Source organism: Rosa rugosa, chromosome 5 (assembly GCF_958449725.1).
Source record: "Rosa rugosa chromosome 5, drRosRugo1.1, whole genome shotgun sequence".
In the NCBI taxonomy this organism is placed as follows: domain Eukaryota; kingdom Viridiplantae; phylum Streptophyta; class Magnoliopsida; order Rosales; family Rosaceae; genus Rosa; species Rosa rugosa.
This window is the reverse complement of record NC_084824.1, coordinates 2,439,394-2,463,311: the sequence shown is the minus strand read 5'-3', so window position 1 is coordinate 2,463,311 and position 23,918 is coordinate 2,439,394. Positions and strand designations below refer to the sequence as shown.

Genomic DNA, 23,918 nt, shown 5'->3' with positions numbered 1-23,918 from the left:
GGCTCTTTGGCGTCGATTTGATCCATTTACAAAGCTATTGCTGATAACAACGTCATCGTCATCTTGTATTGTGCTCTCGTTGGGCTCCATTTTTGACAGTGAGAGGGTTTCAACTTTCAAGTGAAGTGAACGCATGTGTAACTGGTTAGCGCGACGGAAACAACGGTCTTTATATCCCAAGATCTGAGCCCAATAGGTCTAATACAGCCCAGCCGGTGTTGGCCCAAATATCTTCTGGATTTATTTTGATTGGGAATACTGAACAGATTTGGCCCAAATGTGGGCAATTCTTAGGTTCACCCCTATGGTGAATGAGCATATTCACCCTCATTGTCGATTAACATACTTTTACTTAATAAATTTATAATCTAAGGGTCAGTATCTTAAATTAGTCTTTAAAGATCATCTCTGTAAAAAATCAATTGAATTAGAAATCGTTTAACTATCCAATTGAATCAAACAAATGGATGGTTCTAACAACACTTTCTACTATTATAATGAACCGTCCATGTATTTCATAGAAATGAATAACCAAAAGGTCCTCAATTTGATTGATTTTTTATAAAGCTAATCTTTGTATTATATTATACAACATGGATGGTTGGATTAGAAAATTATAGAGTTATTATGCGTTAATCGCAATAGAAGGTGAATATACTCATTCACCTAAAGGGTGAACCTAAGAATTGTCTCCCAAATATCTTCTGAATAAATATCCATGGTAACCTCTCTATGCCATATGATCGGTGAGTTCTAACGTGTTACGTGACAGGATTGTCTCTCCTGAATGTTTTTCTGTTAGCATCATATGAAATTATTCGAATACGAGGAGATGAACATGGCCTCAAGCTTGAATTTTACGACATAGATGGCTGACTGTTTTTTAATAAAGGATCATTCACTCTAGGCATGAAGCTACTTGCTCACTCTTTGTTGTGATTAGTTCATAAATCATAATCATAACCGCTCATCTTTGACATACGAATGTAAATAACGCATTCATAAAAGCTATCAATTTTGAGTTCTTATAATCATTCAAGAGTGTCAACTAAATGATGGTTCATTTTAATCTTAACCATTGCTTGAGTTCAGGGGCGTAGCCAAGACAAGGGCTACTTGGGCTATAGCTTAAGGGAAAATTTGGCCCAAAATCGACCAAGTATGGGTATAGCCCAATAAATATATATATATATATATATATATATATATATATATATATATATACTGATGCTTGTAGGTCGACTCTCAGCTCTCCCCTTCTTCGGTTTCTCCCCCGTGGGCTGTGGCGCTGTCCCCATTTGCTTCCCCCTTCCAGCCTTCCAGAGTTCCAGGTTCGATTAGCTAGTTCCGGCAGTCCACCGAGCCACCTCCGCCGCTCCACGCCTGAGCTACCTCCTCCGCCACAGTCCACCGAGCCACCTCCACTGCGGTCTGCATATTTGGATTCCCTGCGACAGTGCGACTCCTTGAACTCTTGAAGGCTTCAAATCTTCAATCCCTAATGCTTAGATTCTCAGGTAAACACCGTATACCCAATACCCATGTTTATGATGTTTGAATCGTGAATTCGTGATGTTTGATGTTTAGGGTGAGTTGACTGAGGTCGGAATTGGGAATGGGTTGATGTTGATAATTGGGAATGGGTAATGGATTGACGTCGATAATTGGGAATGGGTTGATGAGATTCATTGATATTATGCAGGTTTGGCTATAGAGACATCAAAAAAAAAAAATTGGCCTTCGCCCAAAAAATTTAGCCCCATTGTCGAATCCTAGCTAGGCCCCTGCTTGAGTTGTATATTTATCTCGTACAACTATATAATTAAACGGTCTTCATAACTAATGAATTAGTCTATTGAGAAAACAACTCATGTCATGGACTCACGAATTATCTTTTTATGCACACCTACGCGTTTCCTATTTCTCGTCTTTCTTTTCCTTTCTGAAACATGAAGTTTCATCCTTTTTCGGGTCAAAAGTAGTATGCATGAAACATGGGATAAAGTGAGTTTGCCCCAGCAGCAATTGCATGGACATTGGAACGTACTTTCCTGGTTCATCACCTCCTATATTTTTGACTGCCAACCGTACCTTTGACACAGATCGAGCTACCAGATTTGTCAAAACCCCACGATCAAAAATTGAAATAGTAAACGAGATTTGTCAATTCCTATTGTTTGCATCGCCCACAAGTCCAGAATGTCGGATTTGCATGCCGATGTCTTAAATAAAGGTTGCCCTTGAAAGTCTAGTCTAGCCAGTCTCATACACGTACTGGATTAAGGAATGGACTCAGTCTCTATCCCCTTTAATTATATCCACTAATACAGTTCGGTTTATTAATTAAGAGCTTAATGAGTTGTTCATTATTGTTAATTCCCTCTTCAATGCTGCTCCATGTTCGTGCAATAGCTGCTACCAAGCCAAAGAAAGGAGACTGTGCAAACAATTTTGACTTCAATCGAGCTCGATTAATTATTAGTTTATGTAGGTCGTCGTCCAAAATTAGACGTCGATTAACTTAATCCCCAAGGGATTATGAGTTTATCAGAGGCTAAGTCGCCATCTAGAATACGAAGAATTTCCAACATATATAGCGTACGTCTTTTTATAATCTCACGTGCCGAAGATAGTTAATTAGCTACTGTTAATCATTTTCAGGTTTAATTAGCAATTAAGATAAGAAGTTCCAGAAGATCGAAGCTGGTAACTTGTCATGCAAGCACAATGCAGAATCCAGCAGATAGATGACGTTAATTGTTTCATCCCTTTGTCTTATAATTAATCCAATTATATTCATGTGGAGATGATACCCGATCTGATATATTATTCTTCTTTTTCTTGGCAAGATCCATGCTTTCTTTGCACAGATCATCTCCCTCAATGAATTTCCCTTATATATTTTTCCTTTGATCTATATCCCCATCTATTATGTCAACAATATGGAAAAAAAAAAAAAAAAAAAACAAAAAGAAATTTCTACTAGATACATGTATGGGCGCCATATAAACAGAATCCAACGATATGCAAGATATAAATACCATTCATCTTTCATCACTAACCGTCAAATCTCGTGTGTATAACGTACATGTGTATAGTAGAATTTTTGAAAATAAAAATATCTGATGATGTGGGTAATAGGTGTGTTATATAGATTATTAGCAATTAAATTTAAACCCATACGTGGAACTCATTTTTTATTCATATCTATAATCTCACCTCAAAACCGATATTTATAAATATATTCGATAGTTCTCGACTTAAAAAGATGAATTAAATGATAACATTGACTTCAAAACGTATGATCAATCAGGTCCTAATCTTCTAGTCCGTTTTCAATCCGCCCACAATTAGACTTTTCTTGGTGAGAAACGTTTTCTTTCCCAAGTTCCTAAACCCCGACCATGAATCTTCCTATAATTGATTAAAATTATTTGTTTCGTATTTTTTTTTTTTTTTTTTGAGAAGATTTGGTCAATGTTTCGTATTTTTGTTGGTGACAGAAATAAACACTTTGATTGGCATGCAAGTCATCCTCCCCAATTCACCAAAAAAAAGTCATCCTCCCCATATCCCAATCAATCACATAAAGCATTCATTACTTCACCCGTGACGTCTTCCGCGTGTCGCTATGATCCCCACTCACTAAAATCCGATTCGCTACCACCTCTCCAAGTAATACCCTGTTGACTTTTCAGACCTCCCCGTCCAGAGTCAACCCTATCCGCGTTATGGGTGTGAGCTAACAAAACCTCCGTGGAGTAATTAGGTGTGATCTACTAGCAACAATTGTTCGTAGTTTCGACTAATACAATAACGTTTTTATTATAAAAAAATATCAACGGCATAACATCACCAAAAGAAGTAATGTGAGTTTGAACCAACTATACCTCCATGACTCCACACTAGGAGCAGATAGGTGTGATTTAACATTGCTACATGTTCGTTGTTCTGGCCAATACAGAAATGTTTCATTTAAAAGTACATATTGATAAAATAAGCGAAATTAGTGTAAACAATATAATCTCAAATTTCTGAAAGAAAAAAAAAAGAACATAATGCCGATAGACCAACACTAGGAGTAAGTACTCGTGATTTTATAGTGCTACATGTTCGTTGTTCCGACTAAGATAGTAGTATTTTATTTAGAAATACATAAAAATAAAAAAAATAAAAAAATTAATTAATTAATATCACAATATAAATTGCAAATTATCAAAAAAGACGAATATAAACAAATATCGTTATTCCGAATCATGACACGTAAGTAGTTCGAGACTTTCCTCGCACTGGTCTCTTATTTTCCCATTGGGCCTTGAATTGTTGGAGTAATCAGTAACGGGCATCTCTCCATCTCTCTCTTCTCTCTAGATTCAACAACATTCACCAAGTGGCAGCTCTAAATAACACCCGCGTGGTAATCAACACGTGTACAGTGTGAACCGAGCCCTTCCCCAACAAACCTATCGCCCATTTCTGGGCCCCACACCCGCCAATATTGCCCAGCCTCTTGTAGTTGTGTGTGTATATATATCTTCAGCACCACCGCTACCAACAACTAAAAACCAAGACCTTCATTTTCTCACATTTCCAATTCTAATCAGCTCATCACCACCAAAAACCTCTCCAATTTGATTCTGCAATTGTTTCAAAATGCAAGCTATTTCGGTTCCGGTTTCGTCTCCGAGTTTGGATTCTTACGTCAATTCAAAGAACAATTTCGAATACTCGCAGCTCTCTGCGAATTTCACCGCTAGTGTCAAAGTCTCAGAGGACGTAAAACGCACAGCTTCAGGTGAGGAAGAGAAGCCAGAGAAGGAAGCTCAAAATGACGTCGCTGCTGCTGTAGATGAGGACGAGATAGAAGTAGAAGAAGAGGAAGAGGAGTTCTCGTTTTTCTGCACGAATCCCGACGGATCACCGATTTCCGCCGACGACGCGTTCCAGGACGGCCAGATCCGGCCGGTGTATCCGATTTTCAACCGGGATCTCCTCTTCGCCGACGCCTACGACGGCGATTCTTCTTCCCGCCAGAAAGAGGCTTCCTCTTCTTCGTCTCTAAGGCCGCCATTGAAAAAGCTCTTCTTCGAAGACCGCGACGCTCCATCGTCGTCGGCCTCCGAATCCGACGAGCTCGAAGCCGTCCCGGAGGGAAGCTACTGCGAGTGGTCCAAGAACGCCAAGGAAGTCTCGCCGGAGCTCCGAAACAACAAGAGCAATTCCACCGGGTCCTCCAAGCTCTGGAGAATCAGGGACTTGGTTCCTCGGAGCAACAGCGACGGCAAGGACGCGTTCGTGTTCCTGAACCCTAATTCGGCGACCCTGAAGCAAAATCAAGCAGCGGCGGCGGCGGCGGCGGCCGCGAAGGCCGCTAAGAGCGTAAAGCCGGTGGAGAAAGCTCAGGGGCAAAAGGTTAAAAAGGCCGAAACGGTGTCGTCGGCGCACGAGAAGCATTACGTGATGAACAGAGCGAAGAAGGAAGGGGATAAACGACGGTCGTATTTGCCTTACAGGCCGGGGGTGGTCGGTTTCGGGTTCTTCACCAATGTGAACGGGTTGAGCAGAAATGTTCATCCTTTCTGACAACCACCGCGTAGCAGTGATTAACAAAATTAGTTTATTTATTTTTTTGTTTACTTGGTTTCTCTCTTCTTCTTTTTTTCGATTAATTAATTCTATGTAAATTATTGAGTTTTAGAAATGTGGAGTTTCTCCTTTGATTTTTGGAAATTGCCAATACATATTAGACGTGGTGATACATTTCTACTTGAACTAAAATGTGTATTTGCTCTTGTAATTAGAAGAAAACTGAAAAATATCGATACTCTATTGGTTTCTTATGGTTGTTTCTTGCTTGCAATGGGTCATGGTAGCTTGTTTTAACTACTAAATTCAAGAAATTTCGTAAAATTCTTGCATGCGACATATGTAGGCAACGTCTCTCTCATAACGAAGAATTTTCATCATAATTTCTGTCTGGATCACCATGATTAATATGTATGAAAAGGGCCGTTGCTAAATGCTAAGCATTTTTTTTTTTTTTTCTAATGTAAAGATAAGCGCTTGATATAAGCAATATTTTCTTCGCAAGGAAGGAAATAGAGATCAATAGAGACTTCTTCTTTCCGACTTTAAAGCATTTCGGAGAAGAATGATATGTCCAAATCACAAAATAGGAAAGATCAATGGAGGTAGCAAGATGTTAAAATAGGGGGAGGTTCCTATTGGCTTTTCCTACCACTTGACCCTTTCACTCTCATACCAATACTAAAGATAAGCGTAAGGAGCGTTAGGTAGGGAGCTAAAACAAGCAATAATTGATTTAAACAGAGCATCAATTTCGTTAAACATTAAATTTCCTCCCCAATTCCCCAGCCCTTGTCTATTTATTTCCACAGCAAAAACCATGAGATGAGTTCATATTTAAAAGCTAGTGAAGACATGAAGACATTGTGCCAGCCAAATACAGAAAAAAGGACTACATGTATTATTTGGACAGCTCAATAACAATTCAGAGTGGACCAATATGACAGCTGAGGCCTTGGTAAAATTTCTGCAATGCATTCAGTACTGGTAGTTGAAGGTTATTGAGGAGGAGAAGTGATACCATTTATTGAGCAGGCAAAGTCAGAGATCATCCTTAACTGGGTAACTGTTAAGTTTTCAAAAAGTAAAATTCACTGCTCAATAATAAAGACGCTTTGCTTTTGCTGCTGTATTCATTTTTGTGCAGTCAAAGACAATGACAACAGGTACAAGTTAGAACAATAATTGCCTTGCCAGCTCTATGAAAAGAAGGGGCACAATGAACCATAGTTTCCTACTTTCAAAACTGTATATATTTAGTTTTTTTTTTTTTTTTTGTCTACACAACAGTCGAACTTGGGACGTCTCGCTTACAAACAGCCGGAGACTTATGCCACTAGAACAGATACTATTTTCCAAAACTATGTTAACAGATAAATACAACACTTGATCACTGTCAAAATTTTGTTTATCTGTAATTCTGTATTATTAAAGTACCAAAACCTCATCCAAGCTCTGTTGCCACTTGCCAGGCAAGGTCATGGATGTTGACTTGGATGTCTCCTAATCCGTCAGTAGTGTGAACTTTGTGCATTTTCTAAACAGAATCTCAACGCAAGTCAAAGATTTCAAACCTCAGATTTGAGTTTGTGTAGACGTTGGAGCAGTGCTCGTAAATGGGACTCCCATCTCCTGTTTCTTCGTGAGTGTGGAACCCTGTATCTTGGCACTTTTTCAAGACACTCATCCCACCAGGGTCAGATAGCCGGAATATTCCATAGCTTCTGGAAAAATCTCAACCAATAAATTTCTGAATGTACAAATATGTCACAACTCACAAATTATAGGCTGTTGAAACACATTCAAGGCAATGTACCCTTTACTCAAGTTTTCTCTCAGTTGAACAGTATTCCATGCGCTACCACAAGATACTACATATTTGTCTAACGTTTCTGACCTACTGATATAATGTCATAGCCAAGTTTTTTGTTTTTTTGTTTTATGTAAAAATATTTTGGCTGAGCTTCATAAGAACTACATACCTTGAAGTATCAGTTGGGGCCATGACAATGGCAAAAGCCTCAGGTACCATAACCTGAAAATGCAAGATGGAAAGCGATACTTAAAGACTTCACTTGGAACCAGATCAACACAGTTATATGTATATTTTCAACCTTCATACAATAGCCCTTAGTTAAAATGGAGAATAACACACCCAGCAAGGCAATTCAGGATTTCAAACAAGCAACAATGGAAAAGACGAGAGAAAATGAGGTACACATTATAGGATTTTAGTTAATGCTGTGTAGTTAAAATGACTCTAAGTGAATGTTAATAGATTGTATATATTTGGATTTTTATTATAAAAAAATAATTTTTACTACTAGAATTACTTGGACATGATTCCAAAGATCCTGATCATAACAGATTCAAAATACTACTTACATTTATAGTCGTCAAACCATTGTACAGTTGATGCGATGATGTCAATATCCAAACCTCTTATCTCAAATCATTGCACTAGAGACCAAGGCTATATGAAACCGCTAACTAACTTTCTGAATTCTCCTATAATGTGCGTATACTAGATATGAATCATATGATGAAGGGGTAGCCATACACACAACAGAAGTTCTTGATAATGAAAATAGCACTGACTGAATAAATTACCTGACGTGAATAATGTGTGTGTAAATCCACTGATGACATGAAACAACTCTGAGAAGGATGTGTCTGAAAATAAATAGTTGACAAAGTGAACAAGAGATGCTAAATCTGTCAAAGTATAGACAAGTTAATGTATATACATAGTATTTCAGGGAAGATAAGCAGTAGTTAAGTGTAAATAAGCAGGAGGATACACAACTTTGGCCACAGTTCTTGAAAACAAAAGTTAAAAATAGAAAAAGAACAGAAAAAGGCGTACATGGATCCATCCTACAGGAAAAAGTGATTGTTCATTTTGTATGGCAAAGACTTCCTCGTCATTTGTTGCCTGACACTGTCATAAGTTCTGGTCAGCACCAAACAGTAGTGACAGCAGACTACAGTTCGTGAATGAAAAACAAGACTTGGAAGTGAAAGGCCTAAGAGACTTACAGAGTTGGAAGTGGATTCCTGCTTGGGTATGATCAGAGTCGTCACGTAGAATGTTTCATTTTTCTATGCATACACAAGAAACAAATACATATTACCTTCAATTAATAGATTCAAACTCTAACAATCTGAAATCCATTTTACAACACTCTGAATGTGTACATATAGATAAAAGGGCATAAATAAGTTGTACATCAAAGATCTGTGAAGGATTTTGAATTTGCAACTGGTGAGAAAGTGAAAAAGATTTGGGTTGTGAGTGAGATTGGGAGACGGTTTGAAGATAGTAATGGAGACCTATGAAACTGAGAAATGTAGAATAAGTAATGAAACTTTGCAACAGAGAAATGTCATTACCCAGTGACTGAAATCATTTGTCATATTCAAAAGAATATACTCCCTTTATACATTTGGGCCAATTTTTCAGCATCCTTACAGACTTAACATGTCATCATATCTTATGCAACAAACATATTGGTTTTAGATCCTAAAGGGGGAATGAATCTTACAAGAAAGGCGCCAAGAGTCCCACAGGTTTCAAGATCCTTCTCTGTGTTGTCCTTAGCAAGCTGAAGGAAATCTTCCATTAACCGAGCTGACTGAAAAGCATCATAACTACTATTTATTAGCTCTATATGGTCAATGTGAAGATATATAGCCACGAAATAGTACCGAGTTTGCAAGCAGCATGGATCTACAGAAACTGTAAGCCAACATTTTGAGGTAATTTCTTACGATATGTACATCTCGCAGGACCCTAGATGATGTTGATTGATCACATGACTGTTCTGAATTCGCGGCTGTAATTTGTGAAACAGTAGCACCTTGAGGCATACTTTCTGTGCAAGAGATTAAAGGAGAAGGGGAGAATTGCGTAACAGTATGAACTGTAATATTCTGCCATTCGCTTGGAGCAAGAAATTTGCAAGCCAAGCAACTACTGCCAGATTCCAACGAATTCAAAGATGACAAAGTAGCTTGTTCCCCATTGATCATTCTGAAGCTGTATAATAACAAGCAACTGATATCATTATACTAAATTAACAAGAGTTTGAACAAAATTTTAATTTCTGCAAATTGCAATATGGTTCTCTACCGTAGATATGTTTCTTAATACAAGAGGAGTTACTATACCTTAGATGGTTTCTTTCCGCCATAGCACAACTTCTAACCTGACTGAGATATAATAAACTGTAAAATCATTATGATTCAAGCAAAATTGAAGCTCTAAAAGGAACAAAGACAAAGTAGTATTTCCGTCTAAAACTTCCTAACCTCATTACAATAATTCCCAAGGTGCTTAAACAAAACTAACAACCAAACACAGAGTGCTTCACACATAATCTGAAATTCCTAATGTTAACATTACTTTGGACCTTCCGGTCAATATTGCACATGATCCAATTCAAATTACAATGCTAACATTGAACACTCGCAGTCAATATCGCACATCATCATCCAATTCAAATCACACAAAATATCAATCCCTGAACCACATCATCCATAAGACTCATGTGAAACAGATAAGAGAGGAAATCAATTCTATTCTATACCTCGTTGTGATCTTTACTTCAGTAGTGACACTACTGAAAATGGAGGGAGGAAAACACTAGGAGCAAAACAGCAAACAACTAGGTTATGAAAACGCTTCTGATTTTTACTTGCAGAAATTGCCACTGAAAGCAGAAATGGTAATCATAAAAGGAGGAGAGCGTAGAGGAAGACACTAAATTACGAGGGTAAGAGATATCAATACCTGCAGTGTGTGGTGTAGAGCTCAGAGATGAACTCGGAATTTGAAGCTGAATTGAATATTCCCTTCGTAATTTGGCAGAGGGTGGATTTGAAGCTTGGGGCGATGATATGACTCCTTTTAGTAGATGATCGTGGATCGTCCAGAGTGGTGCTTATTGCCGAATTGCTGACACGTAACCCCCACCACAACAGGGAAACCTTATGACAACATAGTACCAAGTACCAAGTACCAACACCAACCTACTCGGTTTATGGTTATTCTTAGGTCCACTATGATTCAATTTGCTCGATCTTTCAGCTATTTGGCTATTTGCACCATTTATTTTCAGCTTCTGATGGTTTGATAAATTCCTACTGTACAGATTATTTTTGCACCGTATAATTCCGTGGTAAAAGGATCTCTGAATTGATCTATTTTTTGTAAAGATGTTATATAATGTTTTGATGAACGATTCAGATTACGAAAATCGAATGTAGAAATATATTACTTACAAAAAGAGGTGAAAACACAAATGTCAAGTAGATACTGAAAGGTGAATCTTCATTGAAATTACGTTGCACGACCAGCCATTTTTTGTAATGTTTTGCCCTTTTTTGTGTTACAACCTACTGTTTAGAATGACAAATGTAGGACAAGCGATAAATTATTTGGTAAAACTCCTAACCATTGGCGTCATCCTAAGCTCTAACTAGCAATTTGTATTATTAAATATAAAATTGTTTATTTATTTCTCAAGCTGAAAAAAATAAAAATAAAAAACTTAAAAATTATAAACTAACTATACTTCATGATTCAGCCTCATGAAAACTGGACCTTAGAACTTTCTCAAAAAAAATAAAAATGTTTGACCATGATTTTCACCAAAATTTGTAGACACAGCACAAAGTTTTTTTGCCAAAATCGAATGTTTTTATTTTGTCATTAAAATTTTATTAAGGATGAAAATTATTTTTAAACACTTCTCAATGGAACTCAAAAATCAAGACTCACATAACTTTTACAATTTTTTTAAGTCAAAAAATAATAAAAATTTATATAAAAAAAAAATCATTCAAAATTTTGGTATTAACTCAATTAAAACACGTTATAAAAATAGGGGCCGTGACCACTTACCCAATTTCAGCTTCAAAATTGCCCACTTACTTCACCAAGAGTTTTTTAATCCCACTTACCCAATCTAACATCTATTGACATTATTACCCTCATTTTAATTAATAAATTACACATCTCTCTCTCTCTCTCTCTCTCTCTCTCTCTCTCTCTCTCTCTCTCACACCGATTTCTCTCTCTAGACTCGGGTCTCTCCTCCATCCCCCTCACCGACTCGACGCCCAACCAATCCCCACCATTGACCTCTCCGACCTCTACTCCGATCGCCGCTCTGCCATCATCGACGCCCAACCAATCCCCACCATCGACCTCTCCGATCGCCACTCTGCCATCATCGACGCCGAACCAATCCCCACCATCGACCTCTCCGATCGCCGCTCTGCCATCGTTGACCATCTTTATCCACCCACCTGACGGCTGTCGACGAAGTTCCCATAGCAATTTCATCCCCGGTAGATCCAATCTGGTGCCCATATCAAATTCTCGGACTGCAGCGAAGGAGGAGGAGCCGGGCACGCCTCGAAGCCTCCCCAATCGAAGCCCAACCCCATTTCCACCTCAAAGTCCTCGTCAACTTCCAAGCCTTCGCCTCAGAGAACCCAGAGCCTCGATTAGAAGATACCCGAATTGCCGGCCTCACACTCCGGTGGGTGCCCAGGGTTTTTTTTTTGGTATCGTTCGGTTTTTTTTTGTTTTTTTTTGTATCTGTAATGTATTCATTTTGGTTCACTTGAGGGCAATAATATGATTATTAGGAGGCAATAATATGATTATTGGGAGACAATAATATGATTATAAATTGATCAATTGTGTCTGTAGTGTATTCATTTTGGTTTCGGGAGTTCATACAATTCACTAGACGGCAATAATATGATTTTTGGGAGGCAATAATATGATTATTGGGGGCCAATAATATGATTACTGAGGGGCAATAATATGATTACTGAGGGGCAATAATATGGTTACTGGGTATTATTAGGGACCGATCGCTGGATTCCGGTCACCGGTCGCCGGATTCCCGTCACCGATCGCCGGATTCCCGTCACCTGTCACCGGAGTCCGCGGCCGGCCACTAGTCACCGGAGTCCGGCAAGGTATCCAACAACTTCTCTCTCTAAGTGAGAAAGAAGTTGAGGGCAAAAAAGTCCCAAGAATAAATAAAAAGAATTAATTGAGTAATAGGGAAATAATCTCTTAGAGTGTTTTGGGTAAATGGAGTTAAAAAAACTCATGTTGGAGCAAGTGGACAATTTTTAAGCTGAAATTTAGTAAATGATCATTTTCCCATAAAAATAATGCTCTAAAATTTTATGGATGAATGCACGTGAATCAGTAAAACCGTTTCTCACCGTTCGATGCTTTTGGGGGGTTGGTTGGTGATTTTGGAATGTGTATGAACCATGAAGTGGTGCAGTGTGATTGGCCAGCAAAAGATGGAGTAACATGAGACCCTCATTCATCGGAGAAGGATAGGAATTTAACCTCGGCTTTCCCTTTATCCATCCCATTAATTGATAAGTAGGCATGGAATTGGCAGCTTCTTAGCTTTTAGTGGTATAGAGACTCTACACTGCCCGCCAACTGCCAAGGAATGATTCATGTTCACAGGCAACATGGATGGCCGTGATTGAACTCTAGTGGCTGACCTGACCCTTACTGTGTGGCCCATTTATGGCCCCTGCAGATAGTCCAAATAAAGCCCTTCCCTCTGTTCCTCCTTCAGTCATCGACATATCATCTTTTCAGACTTTCAGCACCAGAGACTCCCAGTTCTATCAATCTCTTGCAGAGTACGCTGTTGGAGAGCACTACTTCTTGGGTAACTTCTCTTCTATCTTAATATACCCAACTTTCCCGCTATTGTTTGAAGACCCTTGCAATGAATATCAATACCATTGGATATATATACATATATGCATGCATTCGGATTCATAGTTATTCGGTAGCCTGTACCAAGTAATTTCATCAAGTTTGCACTACTCTAACTTGTTTTATTATGTTTCAAGAGTTAGTTTTTATCTAATTTGTTATTTTTAGTCAATTTGTATGCATTGTCGTAAGTTTTTTGTCTACCCTTCACTCCATCGCGCTTTTTGTTTATGAACGATCCGTCTCTAGCTATTCGCACCATGAGCACAATCAGAGCCGTCTACCCTTCACAGGCAACATGTTCCTCTATTTTCTTGTTTTTTTTTTATAGATACTACATTTATCCCTTATTCTTCTTTCATTTATTTTTGTACTACCCAAAAAATTATATTTATCTTCCGAGTTTTTCTATTGGAACCTCCAAATTTACTCACTTGACCTCTATGTTTTTTACACCTCTTATCAAATTTTCAAATACTAAATTTACTCACTAAACCTCACTCATATAATTTGCAAACAAATTATTATCTTTAAAATAAAAAATTTAGTCATTTCAATGATTTAATCACTCTATAAATCTTAACTAAATATACATTTCTTAATCAAACTTGAGTTTCAAAAATTAATGTCTAATCAATAAGAAAATGCCATGAACTATTATGTTTTTTTAATATTTTTTTTCTATTTTAGCTGTGCAAAAAAAAAACAATGAAGAAATCATTTGTTTTTATTCTCAAAAAAAAAAATCATTCGTTTATTAATGTTTATTTTTTTTCTGTATTTTTTGTACCACATGATTAATTATTTAAATATTTTTAGTTTTTATTTTTTTTATTTTTATTTTTTTTGCAAATATAATTGATTGACTTAGATTTAGGTCATACATCATAAGAGGATTTATTTTGTTTTCCCTCACCAATATGCGTTCAACATATATATCATACATTTTTATGTCACGTGATCTAATCATATTTTTAATTCTTGTTAAATATATATGAATGCTTTAATGAGTATGTAGTGAAATTGGAAAATGAAAATAGATGAGGAAAATATACAATCTAATATTATTGAATTAGAAAGTCTACATAAAATAAATATAATATTTTTTTGGTATAATTATTGTCCTTAATAGTCATTTTATAGTAGGCTATATATGTCATTTAATAATTCATAATAGAGTGAGGTCAAGTGAGCAGATTTGGGGGTCCCAATAGAAACTCTCTTATCTTCCTTTTCCTTCGTCCTTTTTTTTTTTTGTTGATAATACATTTATCCTGGATCATGCTTTCATTTTTTTTTTTTTTGGGTAGTGTCGTATTGTATTGTATTAATCTTCGTTAATAATTCAGTTGTAGTTTTGCTTGTTTTAATGGAATTTTTGTTTACAAGTTTTAGTCCTCCATTCTTTCTTTTTTTTTTTGTTTTTAAAGAAGTGGAATAGTAATATAAGATATATAAGAGGCCCAAAACAAAACAAACACTAAAAAAAATTTTAATTGTATTTATATTTGTATGTATATATATATATATATATATATATATATATATATATATATAATTTCAATAATATATTTATGTAAGACCGGGTAAAGAGGACCGTATTCTCAATCTCGCACAGGGCCTCTAAAAATTTTGAGACGGCTCTGAGCACAATGATTGATTAAATACTACGTACCTTTATAAGAACAGTTTAAATAGTAGCTAGGATTATGAAATTACTAGATTCTAACTAGTGCATGCTTTCTTTTTTTCTGAACAGGCTAGCTAGGGTTAGAAAAAGGCTAGGGAAGAGTACGTAGTGAACAAGTAAAGAATCATGGCCGGAACGTTTAGAAAATGCATGATGCTCTGTTGCACAGCAAAGGTCACGGTACGGTCTCCTTAATTTCTTCAACTTAATTAGTTTCTCTGCATGCTAGCTATTGAGTATCAACTACTCCAGCATTCACATTTCCAGAGACCTCACTAATTCTCTATTCCAATATAAGAGCGAGTTTATTCATCCTACCAAGACGTACTGGTGGATCTGATCTAGTTATGTTTGATAGAGAAATCGATATATATGCATTTAAAAACAAATAAGTCATTAATGGATGACATCGATCAAGTTAAAGATCAACGTCTGCATCGATCAGGATCAACTGAAACTTAATTATTTCCTGGCTTCATTCACAGCACGTACATGCGGCTAATCATAATTAATTCTTTAAGAACCCTAGACCTAACTACCTTTGCGACCCTTTACCCTTAAACTGGGAACCTCTACTTCTGGCCCGGTGATATCTGACGCCGGTGACGACAAACCATCGCTAAATATTACTTATTGGCTTTGTACGTTAACCCTTGTCAAAAGTCAAAACTGATCAAACCGTATTAGGCATTTGAAAGCGAATGGCATGTGAATTTGACGATCACGGACTTTAATTTACACAAGTCGGTCCATATGGTCCTCTTTCTTTATTCTCAGTCACCTTCTTCATCATCCAATTTCCTCTTTACTCTTTGAAAGATGAAGAAAAAGTCCTAAGCAGCCAAGAGCCATCATAATCCAAAATTTCAATGGAGAATATGACTGAAACAAATTGCAGACAATTGGAAGACGTCCCTTTCCCTTTCAATTCACCAAGGGCTAGCTTTGTAGCTGCAATCAAAATCAAAATAATGTCTTCTTTAGGAAGTGCTTTCCATACAAGTCAAAAGTATTTATAAAAAAAGTGGATAGGTTTTCCTCCTTTTTAAAATCTTACCTCTAATATAAATACACTCTTAACCACGTGGTGTGGTGTGTTGGTCGAATGGCCTAGTCTGGAACCCCCAGGTCTAGCGTTCGAATCCCAGCTCCATCCCGTGGCCAGCAGATTTGAGGGACCCTTTGGGTTCGTGCGTCTGCGGTGCAGTGGATTAGTGCAGGTGTCCTGGCGCTGGGATACCACTGCATGGGTGTGTGAGTTACTAACAACTAACCCGATCAAAAAAAAAAAAAAAAATATATATATATATATATATATATATATATATAAATACACTCTTTTAATATTTTTTTAATTTATCATTCCCAAATCATGACGTGATAAATAGAAATATAGAAGTTGATTTCATTTAAAAAATATGAAAAATATATAGAGAGTCAGTTATGCTACGCCATCATGCATGCTACAATCTGACCTCGGGAATTTATATTTCATAGTGATGAGGGATGATGCCATGCTATGATTGCTATCCCAATTGATATTGTTATATTATTTATTTATTATCAATAATAGAGTAACCGAAATTATTGTACCAAAAAAAAGAGAATACCAAACTTAAACACAAAAACTTTTATTAGCAGCTCAATATCATTTGATTTAATGATATAAGTCTCAATTTTCAATAACGAGAGATCGTGAATTCAACTCATGAATATAACAACTTTTTTTTTTTAATCAGGAAAATTTTATATTCATCACAAGCTATAATAGACCGTTACATACTATTCCGCTGTTACTTGATAATACCCACAAGTGGTTCGTACAAATAGTCATACTCATTATACATTCAAATACGTAGAGGTAGCGGAGACCTTCATTTGGTATTATTCCAGATGCGCTAGAGGTACATATAGTGCACTAAAAAGTGCATTAGCTTCCTAAGAGGAATTTATTGTAAAAGACAAGCTAAAACATTAGAGGACTAAGGCAAGAAGCCCGACCCAAGTTATTAAGCCCAAGAGCCTCAAAGGAAGAGTGCCACTCAGAGCCCATCAAGCTTGGCACGATCCAGGCCCACATATCCCACACACCATATCGTTCGCACCAACCTCCGCAGCTTCGCCCGACCCGCTCCGCCTGGCTCATGATGCCATTAATCACTGCCACGCCTCGATCCAAAACGTAGCGCACCACGCTGCCTCAAAACAAACAGGACCTCGATCCAACACCCCACAATCCTCACTGCCGTCGATGCGAAATCCACGGCGCAGCTGATCTAAGCCGCTATCACCAAGGTCGGCTAGTGTTGGTCAGCACGACCACTGCTCAGAGATGCAGTCCTCGACAACGATGCCAAAGCCGTCCGGTTACCCTGAGCACTGACAATCACCCAATGAGCTCCGTCGAACAATAGAAATCGAGAACTCGTCCAGTAACAGCCTACAAGACATCAGCGTGGCTCGGAGGCCAGCCAGAAGCCAGCCCAGACGCTAGGGGCGCCCACCGGACGAGCACGAACATGCAGTCAGAGAGAACCAGCCTTTAGGGTTTTGTCTTTAGGTTTTCTACATGAATATAATAACTCTTAGTTATTGATGTAAGAAAAATAATAAATAATAAAACCTTAATAACATTGTTGTGCCAAACTGCCAAAATATATAAAAAGTTAATCATTGAGAGCCACAGCAGAGGGAGAAACATAGTAAACCATATTATGGTGTTTGTTATCTTGTTATAGTAATTCTAATGATGAATATTATAGCATTTTTCTGGTCACTATGTGACATGAGATTATGTACCATACACTACCTCCCTCACTTTTATCTTGAAAAAAAGTATGTTTATTGACCAAACGAATACTATTGAAATCAGTTTTTTTTTTTTTTTTTTCCAACAAGGTTGCCTTGATCACTCATGTTAATGATCTTTTATATAAACAATGCAAGTCGGAGCTCCATTATTATCTTTTGAGACATTAAAAGTTATGTCTAAGCTTGTTGGTCTGATACTATGATTATGTTACAAGTAGTTTGTAAGTAGTTATAACTTGTATTGTTCATCCTAGTTGTAACACTTTTTTATTAATAAATCCATTTGATAAGGAAAATTAGGAATTTGATATGTAAAACTCCCTCTTCCTCTATAAAAAACAATTAACACAATGTAAATAGTAATTTAAAGCTTTCAAAAACTAGAAGCTGGTCATTTGAAGTTGTGTTTCACGTTCCCACTACCCACCACGTGGCGCCAACCCACATGTAGTCTTTAGTTGACTTCTCGAAACATCGACACGACCACTCAGTTAACCAAAGCCTATAATACTGCTACCGTTGATTTCTTCTTTCTCCACTCCTTTTCACCAGGATATCACCAAATCACCAATCATACTAATCCAAACCCCTCGACCCACCCTACCATGCTATACCCTACCACACCCCCACATTCCCCACTCTAATCTGTACCCGGTTGTCGTTCACTTACCCCTCATGGCATGTAAAAGCAAACACAAGAGAGTCAAAACGACGCGTTTCGTAGTAGATGTTTACGTCATTATTAATAAGGATAACGGGAGTTTCCTTTTACGTGAGATTTTGGAGAAAACAATTATTAATAACCAAATAAAAGAAAAAGTATAACAAGGGGCTAATAATTTTGGTCAAGACTTTAGACCAGCTTGATATAAATAGCAGGCACAGTTTACGTGAGTGCTATAGAACTGGTGGTGACTGGTGCCAATTAAGTCCCCTCCTCAAATCCACATTACCCGTTAATTCCATACTCTCTCTCTCTCTTTTTCTCTCAAAATCCAGATTCAAAGAACCAAACACTTTCTCATCCAAAGGTTCGTACAGACTCTTCTCCTTCTTCCTCCGATCCTGATCAGAATTTATCACATATATATAGATATACATCATGATATATCATTATACATCATACACACATAATCAATTGCGCATGGATTCAATTTTGTTGGATTATGATGCTATTTGTAGTTTTGTATAGATTGAAGAAATGAATCGATGATTTTGTTTTGAATTTGAATATATTGCGAGTTGCAGGCGTTATATATGATTAATTGGAAATTTTCCGGTGTCGGTTTTGTTGTTTAGAATTGTGAAAACGATTGTGAATTGTTTGGTGTTGATTTGGTTTGGTTTTTTTGGATTGTATCTCACAGAAGGAAGAAGACATGGCTTACGAGGATGCCATTGCCGGACTTTCGAAGCTTCTCAGGTAAGCACTTTGGTTTTAACAACTACTCTGTTGTCTCCGTTCTTTTCCAGGCCAGACAGAACGTGATCCGTGTACCTTGTTTGCTGTGAATAGTCTGTTGTCTTACGTCCTTATCTGTCATTTCACTCTCTTTCCTTTTCCGGTCTCACTTCCTTCCGTCTCAGACGCGTTCCCCTCGGCTCCCTTTTCAGGCTGTTTATGGCCACGTGGGACCCGTTCAGGGGGTGGTGGCGTTTGATCCAACCGTGTTCGTCACGGATGGGCCCCACCCTACCCCGGACTTGGATTGCATTTTCGTCTCTGTCTCTGTCTCTGACTCGTTTTCTTAACTTTTTTCGGTTACAGTGAAAAAGCTGACCTCGAAGGCGTCGCCGCCGCCAGGATCAATCAGATAACCGCCGAGTTGGAGAGGACCGGGTCGGATGGGTTTGACCCGGTCGAGAAGCTCAAAAGCGGGTTCGTCCACTTCAAGACGGAGAAGTTTGAGTAAGTTTCTTGGAATATTCTGTTGGCTTAATTCCCCTCCCTCCCTGCAATTTTCATTTCCCAAAATGCCCCCCCCCCCCCCGCCCCGGTTTGACACCTTTAACCGACACACGTCTTATCCAAAAAAGGAGCCAAAAACCCGTGTAATAATTTTTTGTGATTAGTTTTAATTAACCCGCGAATTATGCGCGAGATCCAATATGTTCAATAAAGAAATTATAGAAGCATCGCCATGAAAATGGGAAAGTAGATTTAGCTGTGCTTTCCCGATTAAAAATAAATTGGATGGCCGTGTGATCGTTTTCTTTCGCAGGAAAGATGTGGACTTGTACGGCCAGCTCGCCAAAGGCCAAAGCCCCAAGGTGAGTGACTTTGGATCTGTTCATTCAGTTAGTGCTTTGCCATTTTTGAGTGGTATTTATTGATGAATTGTCTATGTAGTTTATGGTATTTGCATGCTCGGATTCTCGAGTTTGCCCCTCCCACATCCTCAATTTCCAACCAGGGGAGGCTTTCATGGTCCGAAACATTGCCAACATGGTCCCTCCGTTCGACACGGTTAGCCTAATAGCTCTAAGTCTTGGTCAGAATTGCGCATGGTTTACGACTAAAATGATGAAATATGCTCCAAAGTTATATAAAATGGGGAGTGGGTCTTTGTTCTATTATGATTGGGTACAAAATTGACTATTGTTTGTTGCAGACAAAATACTCGGGAGTGGGGGCGGCCATTGAATACGCAGTATTGCATCTCAAGGTGAATATCTTAATATTGATAGGCCACTCTTTTTTGATCTTCAAACTTTACTCATAGCTGTACTGCTGCTTCCCAACGTGGATATCATATTCATGGCCACTCTTTTTGATAGTTCAACTTTTCCAATTCTTGACCCAGTTGCTCAATAATGGTCTCCTAGTCATTAGGGTCACTGACCCTTTTTCTTTAATCCTCCAAAATAAAGGGAGGAGAAGCTGAATTATTGGTCGGGAGAAGGAATAACACTAACTGTTAAGTGCAAGTAGTGCATACCTTTTTTCTTCAGAAACGTCGTTAAGAAAACAGAACTGTTGGATTTGCAGGTGGAGAATATTGTGGTGATCGGGCACAGCTCCTGCGGCGGTATAAAGGGGCTCATGTCGATCCCGGACGATGGGACCACCGCGAGGTGAGACTTCATTTATGGATGCAAGAAGCAGCTTATAAACTTTGCATCTTTGTGTGATTTGGCTTTAAAAGTTGAATAATCAAAGTACAAGTTACAAATATTCAGTTGAATTAACAACCATTAGCTAGCTATATATATTCAGTAGGAGTTTTGGCATCTTTGCTTTTCAGGACTTCCAAATTGGTGGGTTTTCTTTCTCATTCCCATGTGAGTTGATTGTTTGTTATTGCTACAAACATTATAATATGACAGTGGTTCTCATGTCCAAGTCATGAATAGAAAGGAATATTACTTAGAGAAAGTTATTTCATCAGTGGTACCATAGTTTTTTGAGGCATCCAAAAAGCTAGAACAGTAGAAGTAGAAGTAGAAGGACAAGTACTTTATGGCTGTCACATATTCTTAGTCATCAGATTCTCTGAAATCAACTGTAAGCTTTAGGATGCTTTCTTCATTCTTAACATCTTCTATTACGACAAATATGTTGTACATCTGGCACAAGTTCACCTAAAAACTTATCTGTATTGTCTGATCAAGTAAGCTATTCGTATCTGCATGACAAAAAAAAAAAAAAAAAAAAAAAAAAAAAAAAAAAGTAAGCTATTCGTAGTAAGAACGAACTAGTTTTGCACTAACAGTTTCTGTTTGCATGTTAAATTTCCAGTGACTTCATTGAGAATTGGGTCAAAATCTGTGCGCCAGCAAAGACCAAGGTTAAATCAGCATGCGGTGACTTAAGTTTTTCAGAGCAGTGCACCAACTTGGAGAAGGTAATTTTTCATTGCTTTAATCAGATTAAGCTCATTCTTAGAGGAAATTGTGATCTTAATGACACCATTCAATGACTGTTAGTTAGCCTTGTGGTACAAGAAACAAGGTTCAGTGGTTCAAATTGGAAACTTAATAGCTATGCATACTAATGGTTGTGAATTCGTGACCTTAATGCAGGAGGCTGTGAATGTGTCACTTGCGAACTTACTGACATACCCGTTTGTTAGAGAGGCCGTGGTCAACAATAAGCTGGCTCTGAAGGGTGGATACTATGATTTTGTCAACGGTGGTTTCCAGCTCTGGGATCTTGATTTCAATATTACACCCAATATGATTGTATGAGCATCAGACATTATCGAGAATCCTCCCTTTCATTTCATTAGAGTTTACCCCACAGGCGCATCTTTTATTTGCATCTTCTTTTTGGAACTACAGTTTGGCAAAATAATAGTCTTTATGGCCTGTGTCATAAGAAAATAATGTAGTTTGGCAAGTTTCTCTTTCTCCATATGTAAAGTTTCTCTTTTCTGTATGTGGTCATCTTCCTAGCTTCAAGCACTGTTGAATTATGTATACAGTGGTTGTTCAATGGCCATGCACATTTGAAGGCAATGTTCGGCTTTAAATTTTTCATTCTACAGCCTCAACTCTTAGACATCTTTTCGTAGCGTGTAACTTCTATTTATCTACGTACACTTGCGTAAAAGGCAATGCTGTATGAGCTATTAGCATGAACGTGCTACTATGTTATTAAAAATTATTAAAAGTCTTGATGGAAAATAAAAAAGGGAAAAATTCACCAACGGTGTCTGGACACTTAGGGGACTTTCAGAATGATACATGAACTTACAAAGTTATCAATGTGATACCTGAACTCATTTTTTCGTATCAACGTCGTACCTATGATCAATTTCCGTCACGGGACCGTTAAATTTTACACGTGAGTCACTTAATGAAGACAAAATGACCGATTTACCCTCAATTTTTTTTTTCTTTTCTTTCTTTCTTTATTTCTTTCTTTCTTCTTCTTCTTCTTCTTTTTTGGTTTCTTCTTCCCCAGATTCAAATCATCACGAAAGCAATGCAAAACGCCTTTGTAATTGAGTACCTTCCAAACAAACAAACATATCCAAACCTAAATTCAATGCATTCGTCTCGAAACCAAATCCTCTAACCGGCATTTCATCTAACACATGCAGTGCATCTCTAGAAACCGAATCCTCAACCACAAGTTCATAAAATTCAAAACTTTTTTCCTATTAGAATTCAAAATTACCAGAATTTAAACTCGGGGAGGCGTCGAACGAAGGGGCGGAACTCGTCGGATCCGCGAGTCGGGAGGCTGGGGCCGTCGGAAAGGTCGTGGATCTCCGGGTCGACCTGAGGAGAGAGAAAGTCGATGAACAAGTTCAGGAGGTAGATCCCCAAGCCGTATGACATGATGTAGAATCCCTGGACGAAGTAGACGCGGAGGACGTAGACCAAGGCCACACAGAGGGTTGCGAGCCAGCGGTGGAGGACGTGCGGCGTAGTTTTGTCGATCCGGTGCTGGTATCGGCGCGACACGCCGAAGCTCCACGCCTGGACAGCGTCGAGCGGCGATCCCCCGAGACGACGGGTCCTCCGCCGACGACGACGACGCGGCGAGACCCACTCTCGCCGCTCCGGTGTCCATTGTGGGGCCCTCTTGGGGTTCATTGCTCGAGGTGTGTCGGTCGGTTGGTCCCTCTTCTTCTCTGGATTGAGACGCAGCGGTGGTGATTTGAATCTTGATGATTTGAATCTGGGGAAGAAGAAACCAAAAAAGAAGAAGAAGAAGAAATAAAGAAATAAAGAAAGAAAGAAAAGAAAAGAAAAGAAAAAAAATTTGAGGGTAAATCGGTCATTTTGTCTTCATTAGTGACTCACGTGCATTGCACGTGTAAAATTTATCGGTCCCATGACGGAAATTGATCGTAGGTACGACGTTGATACAAAAAAATGAGTCCAGGTATCACATTGATAACTTTATAAGTTCAGGTATCATTCTGAAAGTCCCCTAAGTGTCCAGACACTGTTGGTGAATTTTTCCCAATAAAAAATTTGTGTTGGATTTAACAAATTTTCGTAAACGACATGGTTACATATTTTGCTTTATATAATTTTTTTTTTTTGAGGAAAAAAAAAGAAAACAACTACAACATGAAGCCCACTAAAACAACCTAAGTGTAATTA

At 38.1% G+C, this 23,918-nt stretch overlaps 3 protein-coding genes and 1 pseudogene across 13 annotated transcripts; 2 read left to right on the top strand and 2 right to left on the bottom strand.

The window, feature by feature from the left end:
- Nucleotides 1–4,552: 4,552 nt before the first annotated feature.
- LOC133710876 (uncharacterized) lies at nt 4,553–5,840 on the top strand. The gene has a single exon (XM_062137009.1). The coding sequence runs from the start codon at nt 4,654–4,656 to the stop codon at nt 5,581–5,583; it is 930 nt and encodes a 309-aa protein (XP_061992993.1). The 5' UTR covers nt 4,553–4,653; the 3' UTR covers nt 5,584–5,840.
- Nucleotides 5,841–6,688: 848 nt separating this feature from the next.
- Nucleotides 6,689–10,659, bottom strand: LOC133712984 (AMSH-like ubiquitin thioesterase 2). Of its 10 annotated transcripts, none has more exons than XM_062139099.1 (10): nt 10,379–10,658; nt 10,176–10,231; nt 9,757–9,798; nt 9,295–9,625; nt 9,132–9,221; nt 8,626–8,688; nt 8,453–8,527; nt 8,197–8,259; nt 7,569–7,621; nt 6,689–7,310 (listed from the first exon to the last, which is right to left on the bottom strand). In XM_062139099.1, the coding sequence occupies exons 3-10, from the start codon at nt 9,777–9,779 to the stop codon at nt 7,136–7,138; spliced, it is 873 nt and encodes a 290-aa protein (XP_061995083.1). In that variant the 5' UTR covers nt 9,780–9,798; nt 10,176–10,231; nt 10,379–10,658; the 3' UTR covers nt 6,689–7,135. The 10 variants fall into 10 exon arrangements, with proteins under 10 accessions (XP_061995083.1, XP_061995080.1, XP_061995081.1 ...); XM_062139096.1 differs by having other exon boundaries at nt 9,757–9,813; nt 10,176–10,298; nt 10,379–10,657; XM_062139097.1 differs by having other exon boundaries at nt 9,757–9,813; nt 10,379–10,657.
- Nucleotides 10,660–13,107: 2,448 nt separating this feature from the next.
- LOC133709891 (carbonic anhydrase 2-like) lies at nt 13,108–22,337 on the top strand. 2 transcript variants are annotated; one of them, XM_062135833.1, is made up of 10 exons: nt 13,108–13,307; nt 15,117–15,227; nt 19,226–19,281; nt 19,627–19,767; nt 20,081–20,129; nt 20,209–20,325; nt 20,471–20,524; nt 20,848–20,933; nt 21,598–21,703; nt 21,882–22,337. In XM_062135833.1, exons 2-10 carry the CDS (start codon nt 15,174–15,176, stop codon nt 22,044–22,046), a joined length of 828 nt encoding a protein of 275 aa, XP_061991817.1. In that variant the 5' UTR covers nt 13,108–13,307; nt 15,117–15,173; the 3' UTR covers nt 22,047–22,337. The 2 variants fall into 2 exon arrangements, with proteins under 2 accessions (XP_061991817.1, XP_061991818.1); XM_062135834.1 differs by lacking the exons at nt 13,108–13,307; nt 15,117–15,227 and adding an exon at nt 18,730–18,889.
- Nucleotides 22,338–22,766: 429 nt separating this feature from the next.
- On the bottom strand, nt 22,767–23,379 carry LOC133709143 (protein RER1A-like; annotated as a pseudogene).
- Nucleotides 23,380–23,918: the final 539 nt, after the last annotated feature.

Coding starts and splice junctions, on each gene's coding strand:
- LOC133710876 (XM_062137009.1), top strand. CDS start 4,654: ATGCAAGCTATTTCGGTTCCGGTTTCGTCTCCGAGTTTGGATTCTTAC.
- LOC133712984 (XM_062139099.1), bottom strand. CDS start 9,779: ATGGCGGAAAGAAACCATCTAAG. Junction 8,528..8,625: donor AGGAATCCACTTCCAACTCT/GTAAGTCTCTTA, acceptor AACTTATGACAG/TGTCAGGCAACAAATGACGA. Junction 7,311..7,568: donor GCCCCAACTGATACTTCAAG/GTATGTAGTTCT, acceptor AGATTTTTCCAG/AAGCTATGGAATATTCCGGC.
- LOC133709891 (XM_062135833.1), top strand. CDS start 15,174: ATGGCCGGAACGTTTAGAAAATGCATGATGCTCTGTTGCACAGCAAAG. Junction 19,768..20,080: donor TTCAAGACGGAGAAGTTTGA/GTAAGTTTCTTG, acceptor TTTCTTTCGCAG/GAAAGATGTGGACTTGTACG. Junction 21,704..21,881: donor AGTGCACCAACTTGGAGAAG/GTAATTTTTCAT, acceptor ACCTTAATGCAG/GAGGCTGTGAATGTGTCACT.